Source organism: Chironomus tepperi, unplaced genomic scaffold, assembly GCF_022539635.2.
Source record: "Chironomus tepperi strain 1889 unplaced genomic scaffold, CSIRO-AGI_Ctep_v1 contig_364, whole genome shotgun sequence".
Taxonomy (NCBI): Eukaryota; Metazoa; Arthropoda; class Insecta; order Diptera; family Chironomidae; genus Chironomus; species Chironomus tepperi.
Genome location: NW_027226486.1, coordinates 4,299,052 through 4,323,668, shown reverse-complemented (window position 1 = coordinate 4,323,668; position 24,617 = coordinate 4,299,052). Strand labels below are relative to the sequence as shown.

Here is a 24,617-nt window from a genome sequence, read left to right as displayed (position 1 = left end):
TTTCTATCTCTCTCTCTATTTCCTTTTCTCTTCTTTCTTTTTCTTTTCTTTTCTTCTCTCTCCACTCCGTGTGTGTGATTTGACGACATGAATTTAATTAAAATTAATAAAAAATAATTGTGGGCTCAAAGGTGGAGGAAGTGGCGTCTTTATAGGCGACAATACCTTTATAATAACATCAATTAATATCATCATTTGGACTTTAAAATTTGTATAATCCACACACCTTGAACCTTTTCCTGACCGAATCTCATAAAATCCCTAAGTCTCATCCATTTACTGCCTCCAAATCTGATAGCTTTAATTTTTTAATTTGGTCCAATCCAGGGTTGGAAAATAGGCAAATGAGACAGATAAAAAACGTACAAATTCCTGATAATTTAAATGGATGATTTATATGGAACCATACAAATTCTTCATAATGTGTATGGATTTGTAACAAAAACCATACAAATTATCAGGAATGTGTACGGTTTTGTCATAGATTTGTAATTGAAACCATACAAATTATCAAACATTTGTACGGTTTTTGCCTGTTCCAGGTGCCTATTTTATAACTCTGATCCAATTCCCGTGCATTTTCCCATCATTTTTTTTTTTGTTTGTGTTCTTTCCGCTCCGTTCAAAAAGAAAGTAAATAAAAAAAAGCCCGCAGCCGATAAACTTTAATGTATAATAAAAGACACATAACACACTCTCTGAGCTCTATTGATTGAATGTCTTATGATAGAAAGATAAAAAAAGAAAGTTTTTAGTCATTGAGAGAGACAATGTGAGTTTATAAAACGAAAACTGCTTACTTTTTTATCATTTTTTATTTCCTTCTTCCGTTTTTTTGTTTATTTCCTTTCTTTTTTCTATTGTCAGAAGAATTCAATCAACTCGACATTACTTTCTTTCGTTTCGTTCATTTTTTTTGGAATCGCGCACACACACACTCAAATATTTTTTGTTTTGTTTTTCGCATATAAATGTATCGATGTTTATTATGTCAAAAGGGGTGGAATGCTTTTTGGTATTGAGGTTAACTGTGGTTCGAGATTTCAACCAAAATAGTCGCAAGTCACAAGTCCGTTGATCGATCCAAAATCCGGCATTAGGATGGCATAAATCAGGCATCCGACACAATGCCATATAATCAAATCCCGCACAAAATCGGCGATTCTGGCATGGTGTCGAATAAAAATCGAATCCGGCACCAAGTCAGGATCCCGTCGTCATTAAAGAACGTTTGATTATCTCCAGGTTTCCTTGATCTTCCGCCATCTTATATTTAGGGTTATAACCTCAAAAAATTGTGAAGGCTCAGCCGCACTTCAGTGGCATGACATAATGCGAAGACTTCAAAAAATATCCTAGAATCAAGTCAAACATATTGAAAGAATTGCTTAAGTCTATACAAAAAGCGTCTAAACTTGATTTTTACCCCAGGGCGCCATAACCTAGAAAACTTCATATTTTCTTGATCAAGGGATATTGCCAGGATAATTTTAAGGCTTCTCTACCTGAAAACCAACAAAAAAATTGTTTAAATTGACAAAAACAGCACAACTTCTAACAAAATACCAAAAGATTCCACACCCATTGACAATCCTCAACTGTAATAACAGCAAAATCATTTTTTATCATTCCTTCTTGTTCATATTTGTTTCTGTCTTTATTTTTCATACGTTTTTTTATTCTGAAAACTTTTATTTTCTTCTCTTTGCGTCTTCAACTTTATTTATTTATTCAGTACATGAATATCATCTGTATATTTTCCTTGAAATATTGTTGTTAATATGGCAAATACCATAGAAAATAATTTTTTAAAGCAAAATAAGCAACTTCAAATGTGCGTTTTGTTGGCATCAATCAAAAATTATAAATTTGAATGTTTCGAGGCAGAATTTTTTTCATTTTTGAGTTGACGGAAATAAATTTTGTGGATTGTTACTGTTTTGTGAATATATTACAATCCTTTGAACCTTAATATATTCTATGTAGATTTAGAATTTGATAAAAACTCACATATGAAGTTGTTGCTACATTTAAAAACCATTCAGATCGAACAATTTACTTTATTTCTGCATTATATTACTTCCATTTTTATGCATCTTGATGTTTCATAGCTATTATGTTCATAATATTTTTAAATATTTTCAATAATCGATTTTCACTACATCATGACAATTTAATTCAAATTAGAACCTAATATAGAAATTTGTACCAAAAATATTGCATTTTATGAGGACAATTTTGTGCAATTTATGAAAATTCATTACTTACATTGGTTAATTATGACAGAGATTGCTGTCTGTAGCTTCATAAATGCGTAACGAGAGCTGTGTGTAAGATTCAGCTTAAGAACAATGAAGTTGATTTTAATAAACAAATGTTTATTGTTTGACAATTAAAAACAAACTAAATATTTCTTTGAAAAGGGTTTCAAACTATGAAAGCTATTAAAGGGGAAATCAATTAATCAATGCAAATACAATTTAAATACTAAATGACCGTTATTTTATTCTCATCATTAAAAACTCATATTAATAGCCTTTATCTGGAGCTATGGAACAAAAATCCTTCGTAGATCACCAAACTGCATTCAGCAGTCATTTGTCAACTATCCTTGAGATTCTTGTTAATCTTTCAGTCTTTTCTCTGTTTAGACACTTCTAGCTAGACAATTTTCTTTCTTACTCTTTCAAGATCTTGCAATATCCAAGAAGAGCATCCACAAATACATTCCAAAACATTTAAATTCATTCAGTTCCTTCAAGTCTAAAAATACACAAAATTTAAACTTTTTTTTATCGATTAACCATCGATTGAGTATCAAATTGAAATGTCAATTTGGTTTTAAATGTTCAGAGAAAATAAAAATAAACATTTCTTTCTATTACTTCAATTCAATCAATCAATTCAACCAAAAATCAGAAGCTCTTTGCATTTTTCATGCTTAAATTTATACAAATAAAGAGAAAAAAAAATATTTTTGAACCCTTTTAAGAATGAAAAGCATTCAAATGTATTTGAACCCTCTCGATAAGCTCATCAGTGCATAAATTTCATGTATTTAGCATTAAAGGAACTTGACAACTTGTAAAGTTTACACAAAACATCTAAAAATAAAAAAAAAAATGCAGAAGTAAATATTTGACAAAAAAATTTTCGGAACTCCTGAGCGTCTACGAAAATAAAAGAAAAATTTACATAAATGATTATTTGCAAATTTGAATTATAATTCATTTTTTATAGCTGAATTCAGTTCCTCCAGTGTATTTATTCTTGGTACATATTTCCATTCTTAAAATTTGAATGCATTTTGGTTCGCAGACTTTTTTCATTGCTTGCATTGTTATTAGCTTTTTTGTCATGCTGGGAGGAGAATAAAGGAAATCTGAGACACAAAAACGACGATAAAAAGCGATTATTTAATGAGAAAATTGTATTAAATGAGAGTTTTTTCGCTATAATTAAATAGATTTGAATAAATATCGTGAAATTGCTTGTGGATATGAATCTGAAGTTACGCGTTCGCTTGGAACTGCTTAGTAAATATTGAAACTATGAAGTTTTTTTCAGTCGATGAATGAAAATTCAGTCGATCTTAGTACGAACAGCAAACTATTAAAATTGTTCAAAAATTTCAGTTTTATAAGTTGATACAAGCCAGATTTTAACTAAAATTTGAACGAATTTGGCTAATTTTACCTGAAAACATGAATAAATCAATGATTTCCAACTGTTTTACAAAATTTAAATTTGAATTTTCGTTCAATTTTGAAATTTTTTGAACTAACACAAGCAACTGCATATTTAATTTAAATTTTGCATTTTTTGCTAAAATACAGACCTAAATAAGTTACAAAATGCTAATTAAGCATCAATAGAATGGCAAAAAACAGTTGATCATATCTTTGATTCAAAATAAATCACTTATCAAGCTATTTTTAAGATAAAAGTTTAATATTGACTTAAAATGTTCGATAGTGTTAGGTGAATCGGTTAAAATAATGCCACAGCATACTGTGTATCGCCAAAATTTTTGGAAATGCTATCAATCGTATTTTGTGTGCGGTTTCAGTTATTAATAGTAAACAAACAGTAAAATCTTGCAAAATTACATTTTGTGTCTCAATCCTTTAACATCCTTCCTCATTTCATAACTCATATAGTATCCGGCTTGTTTCTATGCATCAATCAAACCTTTTTTACTTCTTTTTTTTCTAATTCCATGCCTTTCAACTTATACTTTTTTTTACATAACCTTAAATAAAATTGATAATAATTAATAACAAATATCAATCAAATTTTTGTACATAAAATAAATATTTAAAAGTAATCTACTTATGTAGACAGAACAAAAAAATCGGGTCAGACTGATGGAATATGTTTAGATAGAAAGCATAACATCCTCCATCATTCAGACTCTAAATCATACCCAGACATTCATTAAGCAAACATTTATGTTTTAATACACATAAAAAAATATAAAAAAAATCATTAAAAATAATTTTTTATTTACACTTAAAATCATAAAAACAAAAAAAAGCATCATTATGTTGTAGATTTATGTACAGGATGCAAATTTGCATATTTTTTAATTGAAAGAAAATTTCTTAGTGGAAAAATCTTTTCTTCTCTCCCTTTTTATGCATTCAATAAACAGGCACCGTCGAGATGCCAAAGGAAGATCACGGAGTGCTGATTATCTCAGCGGCAGCCGTCGTGTCGTTCCTAACCTGTCTCCTATGCATCCTCTGTCAACGAAAAAGAAAACGTCGACACCATAGGCAATTGCATCGTAATGCGCATTATGATTCAACAACTAGTGCTACTGGTAAGTTAATTTGATGTGTTTTCGGTAGGATTTGGCCAAAACTGAAGGCAGCCTACCTATCGACATACTACCTAGGTACTGCCGAAAACTGCAAGCCTGCGCATTCCAGATACTGGAAATTCAGGTCTGTGGTTTTTAGCCGAACCTATGTATTGTGACAATTTACTGATTACTTGTCGGATCTTGAAGACAATAAGGATTTCTGGATGGCGATTGACCCCAAACCCCCATCATTGGCTGTCCTCTAGGCCTCTTGCTCAATGCTATTGGTTTTCTTATAGTCTATAGGTTCCTAGACCTTGGTTTACCACAATTAAAATCATACAAGACATGCATCATTTCCAAAAAATTTTGATGCTACACTAGTGTGTCGCGGCACACAATTTAGACAGCACTACTGTAAAGTAACTAACAAAAAGTAATCATCTGTAAATGCCCAACATTTCAAGCCATCCTGAATCTTTTATGTTGCAACATTCATCCATTCAGACTCTGCTTCATATGTATCATGTGATGCAATTTAAAACCCCACAACTTCTGTTATCCGCGAGTAAAAAAACTTAATTGAATTCACAGGAGTAAAATTTTAAATTTTACAAATTTAAAGACTGTATTAAAATTGAGGCTCAAGGCACATAACAATTTTACACCGGAATTTAACTGACTTCAACTTTTATGTCAAAAAGCATAAAATTTTACATAAAATCCAATACCTTTTTTTACATTTACCTTTCAATAATGTCAGTTTCAATGATCCGTCTATAAATCCATGAGAAAAAAAGTAATCAACAGACAAAATCCCCTACAGACTCATTCGATCCGTTTACAGCTTAAAATGATGCAACTAGAACATAATTTCCATCTTCATTTCTTTTGTAGGCTTAAATTCAAGTAGAAGAAATTTACAAAGCAGCTTATCGGGAAGTGTTCATGGAATAAGTTCAGGTATGGATTTTAAAGCTGCTTATAGCAAAATGGAACTAATCTTTGACATATTACAGGTTCATTGAGAATTCCACCAGCACCAGCACCACCAACATCACTACCGCCACCACCACCTCATGTTTGTATAAGCGGCGGCATGATTGACGACATGAATGATCCAAATGATGAACTTGATGATGATGATGATGATGATGAGAACATGATGGACAATGATGAATGTCAAATTCATTTGAAAGATGATATGAATGTTATGGATGCTGATCTAACGAATGATCCGTTTATGAGTATAAATGCAAACAATATTATGAGTAATACAAATACCAATAGTAATAATGTAAATCATTACATGAATATCAGTAGCACTATAAATCCCAACGCCAATACATCCGTTAATGATTATTATCAAAATGTTATGCAATTGCAAAATGGTGAAAGCGTATAACAGTAATTTTGTTTTTAATTCTTATCTATCAATGCACAACAACAACAACAACTACAAAAAAATAAACAACAGCAACAACTATTCATTAAACAAGGAAAAAAGTAATAATAATGATGATAAAACAAATAAATAAATTAACATTAAATTTACTGCAAAAAATTAACATAAATAAATAAATAAAAATAAATGAAGTGAAAAAATGAAAGAAATTATATACAAATTTTTGTACTCGTAATTGCAACAACAGCATGAAATTTATGAAAAAAGAATTAAATTAAAATTTTTGGGTTTGGTTTTAGTGAATTGGAAAGATTTCAATTTATTTGATAGCATTTTGTGGATTTGGTGGGTGAGATTTCTGGTTAGAATTAAATTCTAGAGTTTTGGATTTAAATGGTGTAAATGAAATTTTAATGAAAATCGATGAGAATGTTGAATTATTTGATTTGAATTGAGATGAAACTCTAGATTCTAGATTTAAAATTGATTAATACAAAATTGATTGTACTAGATTGATTTTGTCAATTCTAGATTATTTAGTATCAATTCTAGAATTATTTATTACAAGTCATTTTGTACTAGATTATCCTTAAAAATCTACAAAAGTACTAGAATTGTCATGAAATAACGTTTTAAGTACCAGAATAAATCAAAAAGTACTAGATTAATTCAAGGAAAAAAGTCTATTAAGTACTAGAATTGTTATGAATTTACATCCTTTGTACTAATCAAAATATAATAGATTATTTTAAGAAGTACTAAGATTATATACCATGAAAGTACTAGAATTATTCCAAAAAGTCAAAAAAATATGACTAGATTTATCTAAAATTTAATAATTAAATTCTAGTTTAGTTTTGAATCAAATCTAGAATAAAAGTAAATGGAGTACTAGATCATCTCTTAATAATTTGGTTTTCTATTCTAGAAAATGATTAAAATCTTGAATTTTGTAACTAAAAATTTAAGATTTCTTGAGAATGAGGCTAAGAATTTTCAAGAAAATTGAACAATTCTATAGTCTCAATCCTGATCTTGAAAATTCATCCAATCCGAAACTTTAGAAAACTCTTCATAAATCCATGAAAAATTTAAATCAACTCATTTCGCTAAAACCAATCCTAGTTGTTTATAGACAAGGAAATAAACTCATTAAAAAAGGTTTTACTTCCTTGTTCGACTAAAATTGACTAAAAATTAGGAAAAATATTTTATTTTCTATTAGAGAAAAATAATAATTGAAGAAAAAAAAAGTTTCCCTCCTCACTCATCGATTGTACTCTATAAGGATGAAAATAAGTATATTATACTTTATTAACTGATAATTATGTATTAATCGCGTCTATAAATCACACATCCTGGAAGTTGATTTTATTATTTAAGATTTTAGGTTTTTTGAGGTTATGTTGATTGTTGATCTATGGATGTTGGGGATTCCTGCATCCATACATCAATAATATCCTTACTTAAGGAATCCAGATAGAACTGCCCATAGCTTTATGCAAAATCTATAAATTAGTCTGATCTTGGAATTTCCAACAGAATTATTTGCTCAATCCAAAACTGATCTTAAACTTCATTTTCTTCGACATTCTAATTACTAATTTCAAGCCTTAAATTCCACAAAAACAAGTATTCAATCACAAACTCATCAAAAATGCATAAAAAAATAAAGAAAACCTCAAAAAAAGAATTTCATAAAGAAAAGTTCAATAAAATACACACACAGGACGTGCACTATACTATGCATATAGCCACTAAGAAAACCCTAACAAGAGTATCTAAAATATGACACTCGATTATATATCATGAAAAAAAAAGAATAAATCTCAGAATATGCGGAAGGATGGAAATCTGAAAAATTGAGAAAAAAATTGCTTAAAATCGATAATTTTTCTTTTTTTCACTCAAGTAAACATATTCATGTGCTGTACATCCATCGAGATGATGATGAGACTTGAAAGAGATGAAAAGAATAAATAAGAATAAGCAACCTGCTCCAGTTGAAGCCTCAAAGTGAGGAAGTTGGGGATTGATTTGTAAATAATGTCTGAAGATTTTGAAGGATTTAGGATTTTTGAGGTTAGAATCAATCAAATTATATGCTGGATGTTTAATATATTGATACAAACTAAATAGTTCAGATCCAGCAACTGGATCTTGATTTTTTGAACTAAAATTAACAGTTTTCAATAATTTCAAGGATTGTTTATTAAAAAAAGCTTTTCCTCAATCTTCCAGTTGATGTAAATCCACTGGATCTTTCAAATCTGCATCTTTAAACATCCAAAAACTCAATAAATCAATTATATCTCAACAAACCTTAAAGTTGATCTGAATTTTTCATTGAAAAATCAATTAAATTTCATTTAAAATTCAAATCGACTATGAGCTTTAAACATTATTTACAAACATTTCCCTCTAAAGCCTTCCACAACAACTCATCAATATTCATATTTTATAGATTGTCATGAAGTAGTAATGCACACGAATCACAAGAAATGATTGTTAACACGAATTTTTAAGTCATGAAGAAATAATAAACTTTTTTAAAGAGAAAAAAATGAATGAAAAATTTGATATGAAAAAAAGCTTTTAAAGTTATAAGGTGTTGAAAATGTTTTTAAAAATGCTTTCTTTTAGTTCCTTTTGTGGCGTTTTGAAGTTTTGTAAGATTTAAATGAAGTAAATTGATGAAATACTTGCCTAGTTCTGTTGATTTAGCTCAAAAAACTTGATTTATTTTAGGATTTTCCTAAATTTGTCTTCTGATGTATTCAGTAACTAATGAAGAATTCAGTGAAAAAATTATGAATTCAGCAAAAAGTCAGTTCAATCAAATTTGAAATATCAAAAACCGTTACATAAGAATTTTTGAAATTCAGGAAAAATTGATGGAAAATCAGCTCAAAATTGCTTTAAATTCCAAATTTTAAAGACAGTAACAGCTCCAAACATTCTTCTACAGCCAACAACTCTTCCGCACTATAAATTACTCATCAACCAACTAAATCGGATTTAAACTTCTAGATTTAAACTTAAGTCACGCAAGATGAAGGAATGAGAACGGATGCGGATTCTCGTTAATTTTCATGCCTCTTCTAGCATAAAACATGATTTTCCTTTAAATTAAATAATTAAAAAATCTAAATGTAGCAAATATGACTGAAATCTCATCCCTAAACTCTCGTGAGAATTCACAGAAATTCCTCAATCATTTAAATATCAAAATATCATTGATTTCTTCATCATTTTGTCATCTAATTGACATTTGATGTGATTTTATAGCTGATTTAAAGTGAATTGAGGCAAAATATATGAAGTAAATTGAGTTGATGAATGAGAAAATTGATTTATTGAATTTATTTATGAAATGTTTTGATAATTTTAAATGGATTTGATATAAATTTGAATGATGAGTAGGTCTTTAAGGTAAATTGTTGTGGTTTTGATGATAAACAGATTAAAATTGATTAATAGTGCGAAATACATCTGAATAGTGCTGAATACAAAGCTAAAAGAGTGCTGAATATGGTAGTTTTGAGCTGAATAATAACAAAAACTGCTGATTTGCTCTGAATTTTTCTAAAAAAGTATTACTGAATAGCTCAAAACCAATAAGAATTGAACAGTATTATGCAAAACTATGCAAATTCTTAATAAATTGTTTAATTTCTAAAACTAGGCAAGTTTACGTGTAACTGAGCTAATAAAACATAAATAAAGCACTCATTTAAATGCATTTTTTTGATTTTTCACATCATTTTCATGTTCACAAATTCAAAATAAATCATTTAGAATGAAAAAATTGAGAAGAGAGAAAGTTCAGGACTAGTTTCCTTTGGGTTTGGCATGGTTTGATTGCTATGAATTGTGATACTTAGTTTGAGGTCTCTGAACTTCGAGCTCTGTAACTATGCCAATTAACTAATAAAGTAACATTCAATTTCCAATAAAAACTCATCAACAACAGCGAAAAATGAGTAAAAATCGCGAGAAAAATTGCCAAAAAAAACAAGTAATAAAGATGAAAAGTTGCAATTAATTGTAGTAGATAAATAAAAAATTAAAAAAAAAGTAAACTAAAAAAAATTAAATGGATGAAAAAAATGTTGTAATCTATTAAAAAAATTAATTATCTTTCTATATCGACAGCATCAGTGAAGTGTGAAATGGAGATGAGAAATTAGAAAAATTTTTAGTTCAATTCTTGTGTTTGTTCGATATCAGTGTTACGTGTTGTATACAAAAAATATATAAAGGATGCATTGGATATAAAACATCAGAATTTACAGGGAAAAAAATTGAAAATTAACTTCCGTTTGATATTTACACAGCAACTTATTCTCATATTTTCTCTCTAACAAATGCCAATGCAATTTTACGATATGTTCATTTCCTTTCCATTTCCCACATTCGCTCATGTTGCGATTATTTTTAAAATTACTAACAAAAAAACGAGAAGTAAATGCTATGTATTTAATTATTTTACCTTTACATTTAGTTCCCATTCATCTCTATATATATATACACAAAAAAAAGGATAAAAAACTTCATTTCATGAATTTCTCATCTACTTTATCATTATAATAAGTATTATTGAGTGTCTGTGAGGATTTACTTGCTGTGGATGTGACAATTTGAGAATAATTTACTGTATTTAAGTATTACTGACTGCTAACTAAAAAATTTAAATAAAGTCGTAGAGATTCTGAATTGTTAATTTTTACCCCGGACGGCACAATGCTTCATTTGTTAACCATTTGGTGCACCAAATTCTGTTGTATTTGGATGTTGCATTGCATGGGTTCTTCATAGTCACAAATTCAAAATAAATCATTTAGAATGAAAAAATTGAGAAGAGAGAATTAGTTACAGGACTAGGTTTCTTTTGATTTGGAATGGTTTCTGAATCTTATTATGGATTCTCAATTAATACAGGTCCCGCTAAATCAGAGTTCGAAGAATCATAGACTTCGGATTTTGAAAGTCGACATCAGAATGGACTTAGAGTTCGACCCGAGTCGACTATACCATATCAGAATTCAAAACACCGACATTCTACTTGCTTACATCCCCACACTCACTCATCAAATCTTTTAATAAAAAAAAACTGATTTAAAAAAAAATAAAAAAGATAAAAAATAAAGTAAATTAAAGAGTCCTTCCCCAGTACTTCCAATTAAAAAAGACTCATCAGACAACAGACGAAAAATGAGTAAAAAATTATCGCGAAAAAAATGCCAAAAAAGTTGTTAAAAATTAATCAAGTAATAAAGATGAAAAGTTGCAATTAATTGTAGTAGATTAAATAAAAAATTTAATGAAAATTATGTAAACTTAAAAAAATTAAATATTGATGAAAAAACGAGTTGTAATAAATTTAATTAATAAAAAAAAAATCATGTTTATTTTACTTTATTTACCTTGTTGAACATTCTTGTCATTTACAGGCGATAGTTTGAAGTCAAAGTAAGTCTGTTGCAGGCTCGGTTGCTAGTTTATCACTAGCATTGCTGTTTAGCAGAGCAATTTATGCAGTTTTTGTGATGATAAAAGAATTATGATAGTTTTCTACTTAAAACTTTTAGTTCAAATTTCTTGTACTGAAGTTTGTTGATTTCTGGATACTTACGTGCTTATAAAATGATAAGTATAATAAGCAGAACTTCCTTACATATTCAATAAATAAGATGTTTATTCTATGAAATTCTAAATCAGAAATTTTACAGGGAACAACTTAAAAATTGAAAATCAACTTTGTTTGATATAATTTGAAATTTAAACAACTTTACATATTCTCATAAATTTTCTCTCTAACAAATGCCAAAAATTCTCACCCCAAAAGTTCAAAAGGTCAATAAACATCACCTTCTCAATATTTGTTATTCGCGGAACTTCTCCATTTCCTCACATTCGATATTTGCGATAAGAATTTCTTAATTTATTTACTGACTTTGAAAACAGAGAAGTAAATGCTATGTATTTAATTATTTTACCTTTACATTTAGTTCCCATTCATCTCTATATATTATAAGAAGCACAAGTCAAAAAATGCGATGGATAAAAAAATGACATTTCATGAATTTCTCATCTACTTTATCATTATAATAAGTATTATTGAGTGTCTGTGAGGATTTACTTGCTGTGGATGTGACAATTTGAGAATAATGAGAATTACTGAGGGATAAGAAAAGTTGGATTATTGTGATTTTTGTGGACTGTCTTGCACTAGATATTTGAAATCCTATTTAGAGAAGCAGTCGTAGATTAAAATTGTTCAAAGTTCTGAATTCACAAGAAAATAAAAAAGAAATTTAAGTGACAAACAAGGCATGCCCCGGCTCAGCAACTAGCAATGGCACTGACAAAAATTAAAAGTACAGCCAAACTTCCACAAAACCAGCTTCAGAAACTGCAAGACAAAATAATTGCGGACAAGAAGGAACTTATTCCGTTCCAAACAAAACAACGAGACTTACGATTCTACTAAACAATTGACAAACATCACTGAAGGAGAGAAATACCTAATTATACACAGAGTAGAAGACACCAAAACAATGAGAGACTTTTCTCCAATCTTACTGGAAACAGCAATTCGCAATGCACTCAGAACGGATGAAATTTCTCAAAAGTGGAGATTTACTAATTAAGACTGAAAATTTGAAGCAAGCGCAAAATTTGATAAGAATAACAGGCATTTTAGACGCAACAATACAGGTGACAGAACATAAAACACTCAATAGCTGTCGAGGTGTTATAAGAGCCTACGAACTTCAAAATGAAGACAGTGAAACACTCCTCAATTACCTACAACCACAACAAGTTACTGATGTAAGAATGCACACAAAACAAATAAACGGACATCCAGTAAATACGGGCTTAGTTTTCGTCACCTTCGGAGTGAATTTATTACCGGAATATCTGACGGTCGGATTTTGCGAATTCGCGTCAGGCCTTATATTCCCTCTCCGATGCGCTGTTACGCTTGCCAAAATTCGGTCATTTATCCAAACACTGCAATAAAAAGGAGCTACAATTGTAACAATGCAAAACATTACAATAAAGAAGATAAATACAGAAGCTTTCTGTGTTAACTGTAATCAATTAGGACACAACAGCTACATCGTTTGTACCGAATACAAACGACAAATTGATTACAAACAATAAAAGTTACTCAAAATGTTTCTATGGCTGAAGCAGTAAAACGATCCAATTTGAAAAGAGCTACATATGCTGAAATCACATCAGCTCAATCAGACACAATCTGCAAGTGCCAGCACTGCAATTTTCACAACAAAAAAGAAACAGCTAACATTACGAATAAAAGAATTAGACCTCTGAAAGAGAACAGCCAGGAACTGACAACAGATGAAGAAACAACAAAAAGAATAAGAACAAACATCACTGACATAGAAATGGAAGAAGAAATCCAAGACATAACATAATGACTAACACCACATAATTGGAATGCGTGGCTACTACAAAATAAATCAGGCTTACAGGTACTCATTAACGAATTTAATCCAATTTTCATTTGCATCCAGAAACAAAATTAAAAACAGATATTAATTTAAAAAACTACAATCATACATAAAAAATAAACAATTGGACACTTAAGTGGAGGTGTGCTCACTTTAATTAATAATAATTTTCATTCTTTACCTTTCAATCTAAATACAAATCTTCAAGCTATAGCTGTGCATCTAACATATCCTCTTAAATTCTTTGCAACATTTACATAGACCATAGAATACCAATACAGACACTAAAAGACGAAAAGGACTTATCTCACAATTAGGACATTCTTTTATCATTACAGGGGATTTCAATGCCCATAACTCTCTGGGGCTCACATAAAACTGATAAAGAGGAACTATCGTATCAGAATTAATTGAAAATAAATCAACGAAAAAAACCAACTCACTTAGCAGACTCCAACGGAAGATTAACATCAATAGATAACACTTTGTAACAAAAATCTCATTTTATAGTTGGACAGTGCTAGACGACCTGGAAGCGACCACTTTCCAATCCTGATTTCCTTCCCCCTCAATTAATAAAAAAAAGGTCAACATAAAGAAAGCAAACTGGAATGATTACCAACGAAACCTGAACTTCGATAACATACACATGACATAAACAACATGGAAAGAGATTTCACTCGTAGGATCATCAATGCTGCTAACAAGTCTATCCCGATTACAAAAACCTTCAAAGGCAAAAATAAACTGCCATTTTGGAACGATGACATCAAAAACAAAATAAAAGAAAGAAAAAAGAACATACGGCTTTATGACACTCGAAACAATATTTCAAGACTTACGAAAATTAAGGAATTGATTCAAAAAAACAAAACTGACAGTTGGAGAAAATTTACATCAACAATTTCATAAAGCAAACATTAAGGACAAACAAAGTCAGAACACTAAATGGCAAAAACATAAGCAACAAATCAGAAATATGATAGACAAAAATGGTCAACATGCTTCAAACAGTAATTGCAAACATATTAAAAAACACTTTCGAGTACATCTACAGCGATGAAAATCTTCAAATCCATCAAAGATCAGACAAACTCAAATATTCCAATACCTGACGACACAAATCATGAACCATACAATGACAACATCTCCATGAAAGAACTTGAAGAAAGTCTATCCTCCACAAAAGACACTTCACCAGGGCAAGACTTAATTCATTATGAAATGATAAAAAATCTTACTCAAGAAGGAAAACAAACATTATTATTTATGTTCAACAAATCACTAAATGAAGGACTTCCAAAAACATGGAAACACTCTCTAATAATTCCCATCAAGAAACCGGGAAAGGATCCTAGACAAGCATATCGACCAATAGCACTAACTAGCTGTCTATGCAAGCTAATGGAAAAAATAATCAACAGAAGAATTCAATGGACAATCGATAACCACAAATTACTCAACATCTTTCAGTCGAAATTTACTAAAGGAAAAAGTCCAAGACAATATCATTTACCTCACCGACAACATTCAAAAAAGTTTCGCATCAAAGGAACAAACAACAGCAATCTTTATAGATCTAAAAAACGCCTATGACAGAGTCTGGACACACAAAGTCACAAGCAACATGATCAAATTAGGATTTAAAGGCAGGATCATCAATTTCGTCACCAGCTTCTTAGAGCACAGAACCTTCAACATACAACTGGGAAACATTCAATCAGACATTGGAAAAATGTTTAACGGGATCCCACAAGGCTTGCTATCATGCACACTATTTAATATAGTATTCGATGATGTTCTGAGCCATATTGATTCCCACACCAAATTTTGTGCTTACGCAGACGATTTAGTAAAGAGTTACCAAGTCGATAAAAGGAGCTTGCAACAAACATTAACAAACACAAACATGCATATGAACAACAACGGACTAGAAATTTCACTTGAAAAAACTAAAATTATGCATTTTACGACACAACAACAAAAAAACATTCAAACTCCCACATTCAAACTCAACAATTCATTGAAATCGTCAAAAACTTTAAATTTCTAGGAATCATTCAACAATAAGCTTAAATGGACAGAACAAATAAATCAAATGTACAACAAGACAGTCAAGAACATTAACCTAATCAAAATGCTGTCGCACACTACTTATGGAGCAGAAAGACAAATCTTACTTAATATTCACTCCGCACTAACGACATCAGTACACAACTACTCAGCATTAATATTCACAAAATTGACAAAAAAGGACGAAAAGAAAATTAACAGTATACACACAAGAAGTTTGAAGCATGCGATAGGAGCTTTTGTAACGTCTCCAAACACAAGCACATATGTTGAAACCGGAATGATTCCACTTAAACAACAAAGAAAAATCCAGCTTATTAAATATGGATGTAAAATTAAAAGCAATAGAACAACATCATTCACTCCAGGCAAGATACTCCAAAGACACAAAATATCAAAACATTAAAAATCCCCCAATATCATATGTAATTAGACAAGAACTTCTAAGATTAAATATAGACAAAGACACAAAAGTCCATAAACAACTTCCCAACAGATATCCACCTTGGAGAAAATCATATTTTTGACATGACCATGTGTCAATTTACAAAAATAATTCACCACCAGAAGTCATACGTAGAACATTCAACGAAAAATCACATAAATACAGAAACAACGGATATGAAATAATATTCACTGACGGATCCAAAACAATTCACGGATGAACGCAGTAGTAACAGAAAACGGAACATATAAATACAAGTGCCATAATTATTCTACAGTCTATACAACAGAATTATTCGGATTTTAAAAGCTCTACAACACCGAATAAAGACAAAGTACTCATATGTACAGACTTCTCAGTGCTGTACAGGCATTATAAAAATAGTCTTGTACCAAATACAAGACAGAGATCATAACAAACAACAACAATAATCCCAGTCACATAGGCATTAAAAACGAGGAAGCAGACAGACATGCAAAAGAAGCAACAAAACAAAACCTTTATTCAAACTGTAATCAACTTGACATCACTAAACATATAAAAGAGCCCAGAATGAATGGCAAAAAGAATGGGAGAAGGAAATCAGGAATTTAGGTAACATTAAAAAAACAACTGCCAAATGGACAAACATTAACTCATATAACAGAAAAGACCAGACAATTATTAACCAGACTTAATGGAATGAATGAAATTTTTAAGTTCGTAACGAATTTTGAACTTTTGAAATTGTTTGAAAACACTTCAACAGTTTCAAGGAAATTTTAGTTGCATTTAATCTGAGGTGTTTTTTTCTCTTTCCTCTTTTTTAAAAAATGAATGAAAATGAATCATTGTAAATTATTGGAAAATTGGTCTTAAACTAAAAACGGACCATTTAATTATAATAATAATAATTACAGTAGTTCTGTTGCTATATATCCTTCAATTCCGATTGCATCAACTGCAGATCAAACACATAAATCACAATAACAAGCCACTGGATCTTTAATAATTAAGCTATTGCACATTTTATTCAATAACTTTCCCACCACATATAATTTCTACACTTTTTATTGATGCTGATTTAAGTATGTCTTCAATATCTCAAGTCCCTCAACATTCTGTTCATAACCCGGTGCATCTTTCATTGTTTCGAGCCAATTTGTAATATTTGGATATGTGACTGTAAAATCATATCCAAAAGTTTCAATTGTCGAGACTGTTGCATAAAGGATCAAGTCAGCAATGGTCAAACGATATGAGACAAGATATTTTTTGTCAGCAATAAAGTTCTCAAGATATCCAATAGCTTCATTTAATGATTCTAAACTCTTCTCATCCTGTGGAGTTCCAGTCATTAATGGAATAATGTAATAATCATACATTCTCTTAAACAGCGTTCCCATATCAAAATAGATGAGCTGATTGATAGTTCCGCGAGTTTTTGGATTCTTTGGATACAGTGCATCAGTTCTACCGTACTTTTCAACGAGATAGATGCAAATGGCTCTTGATTCCGACAATGTAAATTCATTATCACAAAGTGCAGGCACTGAATGATGTGGATTAATTTTAAGAAATCCTGGATGATATTGTTCTCGTGCCATCAAATTGATTGGCTTTAAATTCAATTTAAGTCTCAATGCAGCTGCGACCATCAATACAGCACGACATGGCCCGGAAGCTATAAAAAATAATTTGTAACTTTTTTATTGCATAATCCCCAATTATTAGATATTTAGTGTATATTTTATTACCCGGTGTGTAATACAATTGAGTGTCTCTTTTGTCGTTCCTCAACATTATCGCTGATTATCAAAATTATGACTGTTTTTATCAATTTTTTTACCTGACAAGAGCTTAACAAGAGACCAGTTCTACTACTGTGAACAGAAAGACGACAACTGAGAAGCAATCAAAATTTCATAACATGTAGGCATAAAGGTATTTTATGATAACAATACAGATAGTGCCTGTATCTTATCAGGCGTCGTTCGCAAAAGTGCATTGGAATCATTGTTTTAGTGAGAAATTATGCAATTTATAAAGGATTGGCTGTATTGTTGAGATACTAGTGACTGTAATCTCATTGATTGCTGCTTATTATCATGTGTTTAATCCATGCTTCACGTGACTTTTAATATTTTCCTTAAAAATCAACAAAAACTCTCTAACGGTTTTTTAAAATTCAAATTTCCCGAACTCTTTTGAGTCCCTCTTTAATTTCACATTTTTCTGTTTACATTCAATCAAAGTAATCATATTTCACAAAAATGCAATCATTTCTTAAGAATCCTGAATTAACATTCATTATCAGCGACAATGATGTCCTTAAATTCGACAAGAAGAAGCTAGAGACCAAATCCAATCAGTATTCGATAGAATTCAGTAAAGATGAATTGGATATTTTAAGAAAATTAAATGATGTAGAATGTAAGGAGTCAAATAATGATGAAATACCAAAAAAGTCACCAAAAAAGCACAGAGGAAAGAAGAAGGAAGTAACACTAAGTGAATTAAAGTCGATTAAGAGCCAGTTAGGAGATGATAAGTACTTGTGTGATGTTCTGGATAAAATTGAAGTTAAACTTCCAGAAAATGAAATTGTTGAGAGAAATCCTGAATTAGAGGAACGAGTTCAGCGGCTAAAGGCACAACAATCGAACCTGGAATATAATCATATGACAAAAAATGTCGATTCCAGGCGAAAAGCAAACGAACCAACAGAATCAATTTCATATCAACGTAAGTAAATTTCAATATTGTTTTTGGTCACCTGACTAACACATTTCCTTTTATGTTGCAGTTAAACAAATTAATCGACAGTTGATTGCTGTTGCACAATTCATCTTCTCTGTCATTTCTGGATTTGCCTTTGGATTTATGGGCATTGAACTTATTGTCGGTGAATTAGACTTTGGATTCCGACTTTTATTGGGTATTATCTGTGCATTAGTCATCGCCTTAGCCGAAATTTATTTCCTAGCGAAAAAGCTTATCGAGGAAGAGCGTGAGGAAGAAAAGGCAAAGATTGTGGATGTAAAGCCTATAAAAGTTGATACGCCGAAGAATGCTGATTCTACCAAGAAAGCTGATTTGCCCAAGAAAGTTGATACACCCAAAAAAGATGAGAAGCAAAAGAAGACAGACTAAGCATATTATAGCATAATTAATGTACTGAATATTTCTATACTAATGGTAACAATAAATATCGATAATTGAATTGTAAATTCCTAAAATTTGCATTTTTCCGGTTTTAACGATCGAAAAATATTCAAATTGACTTAAAGTTCAAAAACTTCGTTGAAAAGTTCAAATTCAAAAGTTTCGCTAAGAAATTCAAATTTAAAATTTCCGTTAAAATTCAAATTTTAATTTTCCGTTAAAACAAAAACTTTTTTTTAGAAGGAAGTATAACAAAAATTTCAATTTATTCCGTTCATTATCATATCATTAAATAAATATCAATAAAAATTTTATGGCTAATAAGAGAAAGGATTAAGGTATGATGACCAAATAGCCAATGTATTGCTATATTTAGCGATCATACCTTAAAAAATTAAATTCTTCACGAAAATCATTAAATTAAATTCCTTAAAGCTAATATTTCAAATTAAATATGTTCCTTAACATTCAGTTTTATCACAGCTACTGTTGCTAATTTTGTCGTTCTGTTTAATAATTTTAATATTCATTGAATCCTTATCTAAAGGTACTAATTCATTCTCAATATTCGCTTCGTGATGTGATATACAAACTGCATCATACGGTTTCGGTTTAAAAATACTTAATAAAACTGGCAAGAAAACCACACCAAAATAAAGTCCAAAAATCACCACAATTATGAAAATTTTAAAGAATGTCCTGAATGTGTAAGCGTCTGAAGTAGATAAAAGCATGATTGCCAACATTGTTGATCCACCGCCTTCGAGGACGGCACCTCCTATTTCTTCTACTGTTAATAGGGCTCTTTTGTTCCCATCAGGTTCCGATATTGTCAGGAATGTGTGTCCAATGTGCGCTGCATAATCTGGAATATTAGAGTAAAATCTGTTAAAACCTTACAAATTCAAATACAAATGTTTTAAAATTCAAATTTTCAAAAGTCGTTAAATTTTTTGTAAGTTTACTACATTTCCAAGCCTCATTACTCACCTATACAAAGTCCAACACTCAATTGCAATCCAATAGAAGTCACAATATCCAACGTCAATCCCCAGAACTGCATAAATCCACCAATGCTAATAAGTGACAGCAAAACGCATGTAAATATGAAGACACACACTTGTATATTCACGATCATAATTGCTGTGCATATAAAAACGCCAACCAGTGCCAATGATATATTTCGATAAATTTCCGAGTCAATTATCTCGTCTGTATACCAATTGGCAAATATTCGTCCCCACACAAAAACGTCATGTCTTGAGAAATTTAATGACTTTACAATATTCTCAATTGATGCACGTGCTGGCACAAACTCATCGCGATCATTAAATCTAACATATGTGAATGTTATGGATGAAATTAAAATATCTGATGCTGGCTGTCCACAAATGAGTTTATCGGTGAATCTAAAATTTGCCTGGTATTTCCCGCCATCGACACTGAAGAGGAACTTCGATAAATAATCCTTCCATTCTGACTCATTAAGTCGATATGTCATCAAGTCAATTTCATACAGGCTAAACATAAAGTCTTGAAATTTTACCGGCCATGCCTGAACATTTGACAAAATTTCACTTTGATTCTCAATTTCTTTAGCCATAAGAATAATTTTGGATAGATCTGCTGTATAATTAAGATTACCCATGTAGACACCAGCTTCATATCCACGATTTGGATAAAATTCTCGATGTTTCATTACGTATTCATGGTAGTAAGTCCGCGATGGTATAAACCACATTGGATCAAACTTCTGCTTAATCTGTAATATTCGATGGATGGAGAATGCTGTGATGGCAATGACTGACAAGATGACGACAATCTTTCCCATTTTTGTGAGGATAATTTTGCCATGAAAAAAGTGCAGGAAGTTCCACATCAATTTTGGTTCACAGCTTGGTGTTTTGTCTTCATGTGTGATGCACGGGACGCAGCCATTCCGTTTCATAGCTACACGTCGTTCATCAATTGTAAGTACGGCAACAAAGAATGTCACGACATAAATATATGTCATTAATATACATAATGCTCCAAATATACAGAATGATCTTAAGGACGGAAGAATTGTAAAGGAACCGACTAAAAATGCTATAATGTCTGTTAACGATGTAATTGTTATTGATGCACCAGCTTTTTGCATTGTTTTTGCTATTTTCTCTTCTAAGCTCATTTCAATGTTGCTGCTTGTTAGTTTCCTGTATGCAGCCATGATCACGAAGATGTCATCGACACCAAGTCCAAGAATGATGAAAAATAGACTTGAATGGACAGGTGTGTAGAACAGAAATGTTGATGCCAATCCACATCCACTCAAATAAGCCATTCCAATATTCATGACACCAAATGTCGTCAGCTGTAGACGCAGTTCCACCCAACTGTATTTTGATAATATGAAGACCATGTAAATTGTCATGAGAAATGTCCCGAATATAACTTTTGTGATGTCTTGAAATAAAGCCTTTTCAGATATATCTCCATAGCTTCGACCTCCTGCATAATAAATTTTAATATCCTCAGTTTCAAATTCACGCTTTAATTTTCCCATTAAAATCAGGAATTTTTCCTCAAATCTCATTATATTCACTGTCGTCCACGATTCCGTTCCAGCGGAATTACCAGTTCTATCGAGATTTATTTCTGAGAAATTTAAAAGTAAATTAAAGTTAGTCAAGAGAGATTTTGCTGATATTATGTGACCATTTGTGTCTCTTTCCACATCACCCAAAAGTGTTGTGAAGTTCATCTCATGTCCAGTCACACGATTGATGTATGTTGTATCAATTTTCTCCTTTATATCATGTTTTGTGATGTTTAATGTCTCGGCATTCCACATCTCCAAAATATTCTCGTGCATGCATCCAAGCCTTAATTTACTCACTATTGAACAATATTGCTTCGTTGTGATCTTAAAGGATGGATCAAACATCTTTTTAATAAAATCATCTGGATTGTTGTTGATCATATCTCCAAAATCTTCCGTATTATCGTCAATTGACCGTTTGTGCTTGTTACTTGATCCCGTGTCCATTAGTTTTGAATAGATTGTGATTAAAGGCACTCTAGAAAGAAGTTTTCATTATTAACGGTTAGTTGGAATTTAAAAATTGATTCGTTGAAATTTTCGTCAAATTTTTTTAAATTTTTGAAAACCGTTAAATATTCAAATTTCTGAAAACCGTTAAATAACTTTTAAAATATCCACTCACTTGAAGCATAAATCGTTTAATTTCTTTACTCCTCCATGTTCACCCTCAATTTTAATATTGTTAATCTCCCGAGTTATTTTTCTCAGTGTTGAAAATACTTCTTCAGTAAGTACATTATTTTTACTAATTATCATTACACTTTCTGTCCTTAAACCCTCTTTGTAATTATTTACAATGAATTTTGTGTGCTTATGGAAGTCAATGTTGTCTGGGACCTACAAAAAATATTGTCTGATTATAAGTCATATTGGATAATTAAGGAGAACTTACCCATAACTTAAATGGATCCTTTTCTTGATAGAAATTTAAGAATCCTGTTGAGAATATTAATACTGAGAGCCAACATATTCCAATTACTTTCCATGGATTTCTAGCCACTGTAAGTCCTAAACTGTAATTAAAAATTGAAATAAATATTTAACGAAGAAATAACGGTCAAAAAATATTCAAATTTAAGAAAATATTTGACCAGGTTACACTGTCCTGATTATTTGTTGACATAAAATTTGTTGCACAAAAAGTTATCTCAAAATCTTTAAAACAGAATGAACTTAATTAAATCTCTTACTTTGTGCAGTGCAAAGGTAAGTTAGTGCTTACGCCTATCAACTAAACTTATCGGAATTCCCTATAAAACAGTCTAGATTCTTATCATACAAATGGAATTAAAAAACTTCTTTGTATTTCCATTATCTTACAGAAAATAATTAATCCATCGCTGCAACATAAAAGAGGATTAGGACTAATTCCGATTGTTATTGAACAGACAGGGCGCGGCGAAAGAAGTTATGATATATTCTCGAGATTATTAAAAGAGCGAATTATATGCTTAATGGGACCGGTAAATGACAGTATAAGTTCCCTAATTGTCGCTCAATTATTGTTCCTACAATCGGAAAATTCGACAAAGCCAATACACATGTATATTAATTCACCGGGTAAATCACAAAATTATTAATTGAGGATGTTCTAAAGGTCAAATTAATTATTGAACAAATGTTCTTTTTTTTGTCCTCAGGTGGAAGTGTTACGTCTGGATTAGCAATTTACGACACTATGCAATATGTTAAACCACCAATCGCAACATGGTGTGTTGGACAGGCATGTTCAATGGGATCTTTATTACTTGCAGCTGGTAAATTAATGAATATTGATGAATGATTATCGACAAACTAATTTGCATATTATAATCAACAGGTGAACCAGGCATGAGACATTCATTGCCTAATTCAAGAATTATGATACATCAGCCAACAGGTGGTGCTCAAGGACAAGCAACTGACATTCAAATTCAGGCACAAGAGATATTAAAGCTCAAGAAAAAATTGACTCAAATATATGCAAAGCATACGAAGCAAGAATATGACATATTAGAGGCCAAAATGGAACGCGACACATTCCTTGATCCAGAGGAAGCTAAGCAATTAGGAATAATTGATGAAGTTCTTGAACATCCACCAAATGTTCATATTGATAATAGCAATAATTCATAATTTTATGTGAACGGGAGTAAGGAAGAGATTTAATTACAGGCAGTGAATAAATAAACAGATGAAAAACTATATGCTGCATTATCTTTTAAAAATTATCATTCCAAAGGTCATTTGCCTTTATTTACAGTTCATTGACGCACATTAGACAAGATCTTAAGTATCAATACAAGAATTTATGACCTTGAAATCATCGAAATTTATCAAGAATGTCTTTAATTAAATTATAATTGAATGAATGTGACTTACTTATAGAAAAATAATCCTATATTCGTTGATATGTGATAAGAGATTTTCTGTATTAGACTTCCGTTGTTATCATAATTTAATGAATTTTCTTTGTTTTTCGTCATTTTTCACATAAATTTAATGTTACCAACATTAAAATGAGTTTTTCACAACTTTAATCAAACGAACTCATTAATTATACTATTTTGTTAGTAGAACAGTATTATTTTTATATTGATCACGACACTATAAACTGCATTTATTGAATTTTAATTGATTACTCAACGAAGAACTGAATTCTGTTCATTTGAAATTTCAAATATTTTTTGTGTTTA

The 24,617-nt window shown here is 30.7% G+C and overlaps 5 protein-coding genes across 11 annotated transcripts in view; 3 read left to right on the top strand and 2 right to left on the bottom strand.

Moving 5' to 3' along the window:
• The window catches only part of LOC139095498 (cubilin), a 116,121-nt gene extending 106,022 nt beyond the window's left edge, over positions 1-10,099 (top strand). For 4 of the 7 annotated variants that reach the window (XM_070646859.1, XM_070646861.1, XM_070646860.1 and 1 more), the window contains 4 exons: positions 4,655-4,825; positions 5,705-5,770; positions 5,827-6,313; positions 8,125-10,099. In XM_070646859.1, the coding sequence (XP_070502960.1) occupies positions 4,655-4,825; positions 5,705-5,770; positions 5,827-6,212 (623 nt within the window). In that variant the 3' untranslated portion in view covers positions 6,213-6,313; positions 8,125-10,099. Of the gene's footprint in view, positions 1-131; positions 374-4,654; positions 4,826-5,704; positions 5,771-5,826; positions 6,314-8,124 lie in introns of those variants that run through there. The other 3 variants (XM_070646865.1, XM_070646864.1, XM_070646863.1) reach the window with 3 other exon arrangements.
• Positions 10,100-17,197: 7,098 nt separating this feature from the next.
• On the bottom strand, positions 17,198-18,089 carry LOC139095277 (glutathione S-transferase 1-like). Its single transcript, XM_070646574.1, has 2 exons — positions 17,951-18,089; positions 17,198-17,877 (listed from the first exon to the last, which is right to left on the bottom strand). Exons 1-2 carry the CDS (start codon positions 17,994-17,996, stop codon positions 17,264-17,266), a joined length of 660 nt encoding a protein of 219 aa, XP_070502675.1. The 5' UTR covers positions 17,997-18,089; the 3' UTR covers positions 17,198-17,263.
• A 321-nt stretch (positions 18,090-18,410) lies between these two features.
• LOC139095353 (transmembrane protein 199) lies at positions 18,411-19,432 on the top strand. Its single transcript, XM_070646690.1, has 2 exons — positions 18,411-18,938; positions 19,000-19,432. Exons 1-2 carry the CDS (start codon positions 18,467-18,469, stop codon positions 19,344-19,346), a joined length of 819 nt encoding a protein of 272 aa, XP_070502791.1. The 5' UTR covers positions 18,411-18,466; the 3' UTR covers positions 19,347-19,432.
• Positions 19,433-19,636: 204 nt separating this feature from the next.
• Positions 19,637-24,575, bottom strand: LOC139095301 (patched domain-containing protein 3-like). Its single transcript, XM_070646623.1, has 5 exons — positions 24,304-24,575; positions 22,835-22,955; positions 22,565-22,779; positions 20,349-22,417; positions 19,637-20,223 (listed from the first exon to the last, which is right to left on the bottom strand). Exons 1-5 carry the CDS (start codon positions 24,405-24,407, stop codon positions 19,820-19,822), a joined length of 2,913 nt encoding a protein of 970 aa, XP_070502724.1. The 5' UTR covers positions 24,408-24,575; the 3' UTR covers positions 19,637-19,819.
• On the top strand, positions 23,027-24,126 carry ClpP (Caseinolytic protease proteolytic subunit). The gene is made up of 4 exons (XM_070646659.1): positions 23,027-23,148; positions 23,265-23,502; positions 23,583-23,699; positions 23,762-24,126. Exons 1-4 carry the CDS (start codon positions 23,110-23,112, stop codon positions 24,055-24,057), a joined length of 690 nt encoding a protein of 229 aa, XP_070502760.1. The 5' UTR covers positions 23,027-23,109; the 3' UTR covers positions 24,058-24,126.
• Positions 24,576-24,617: the final 42 nt, after the last annotated feature.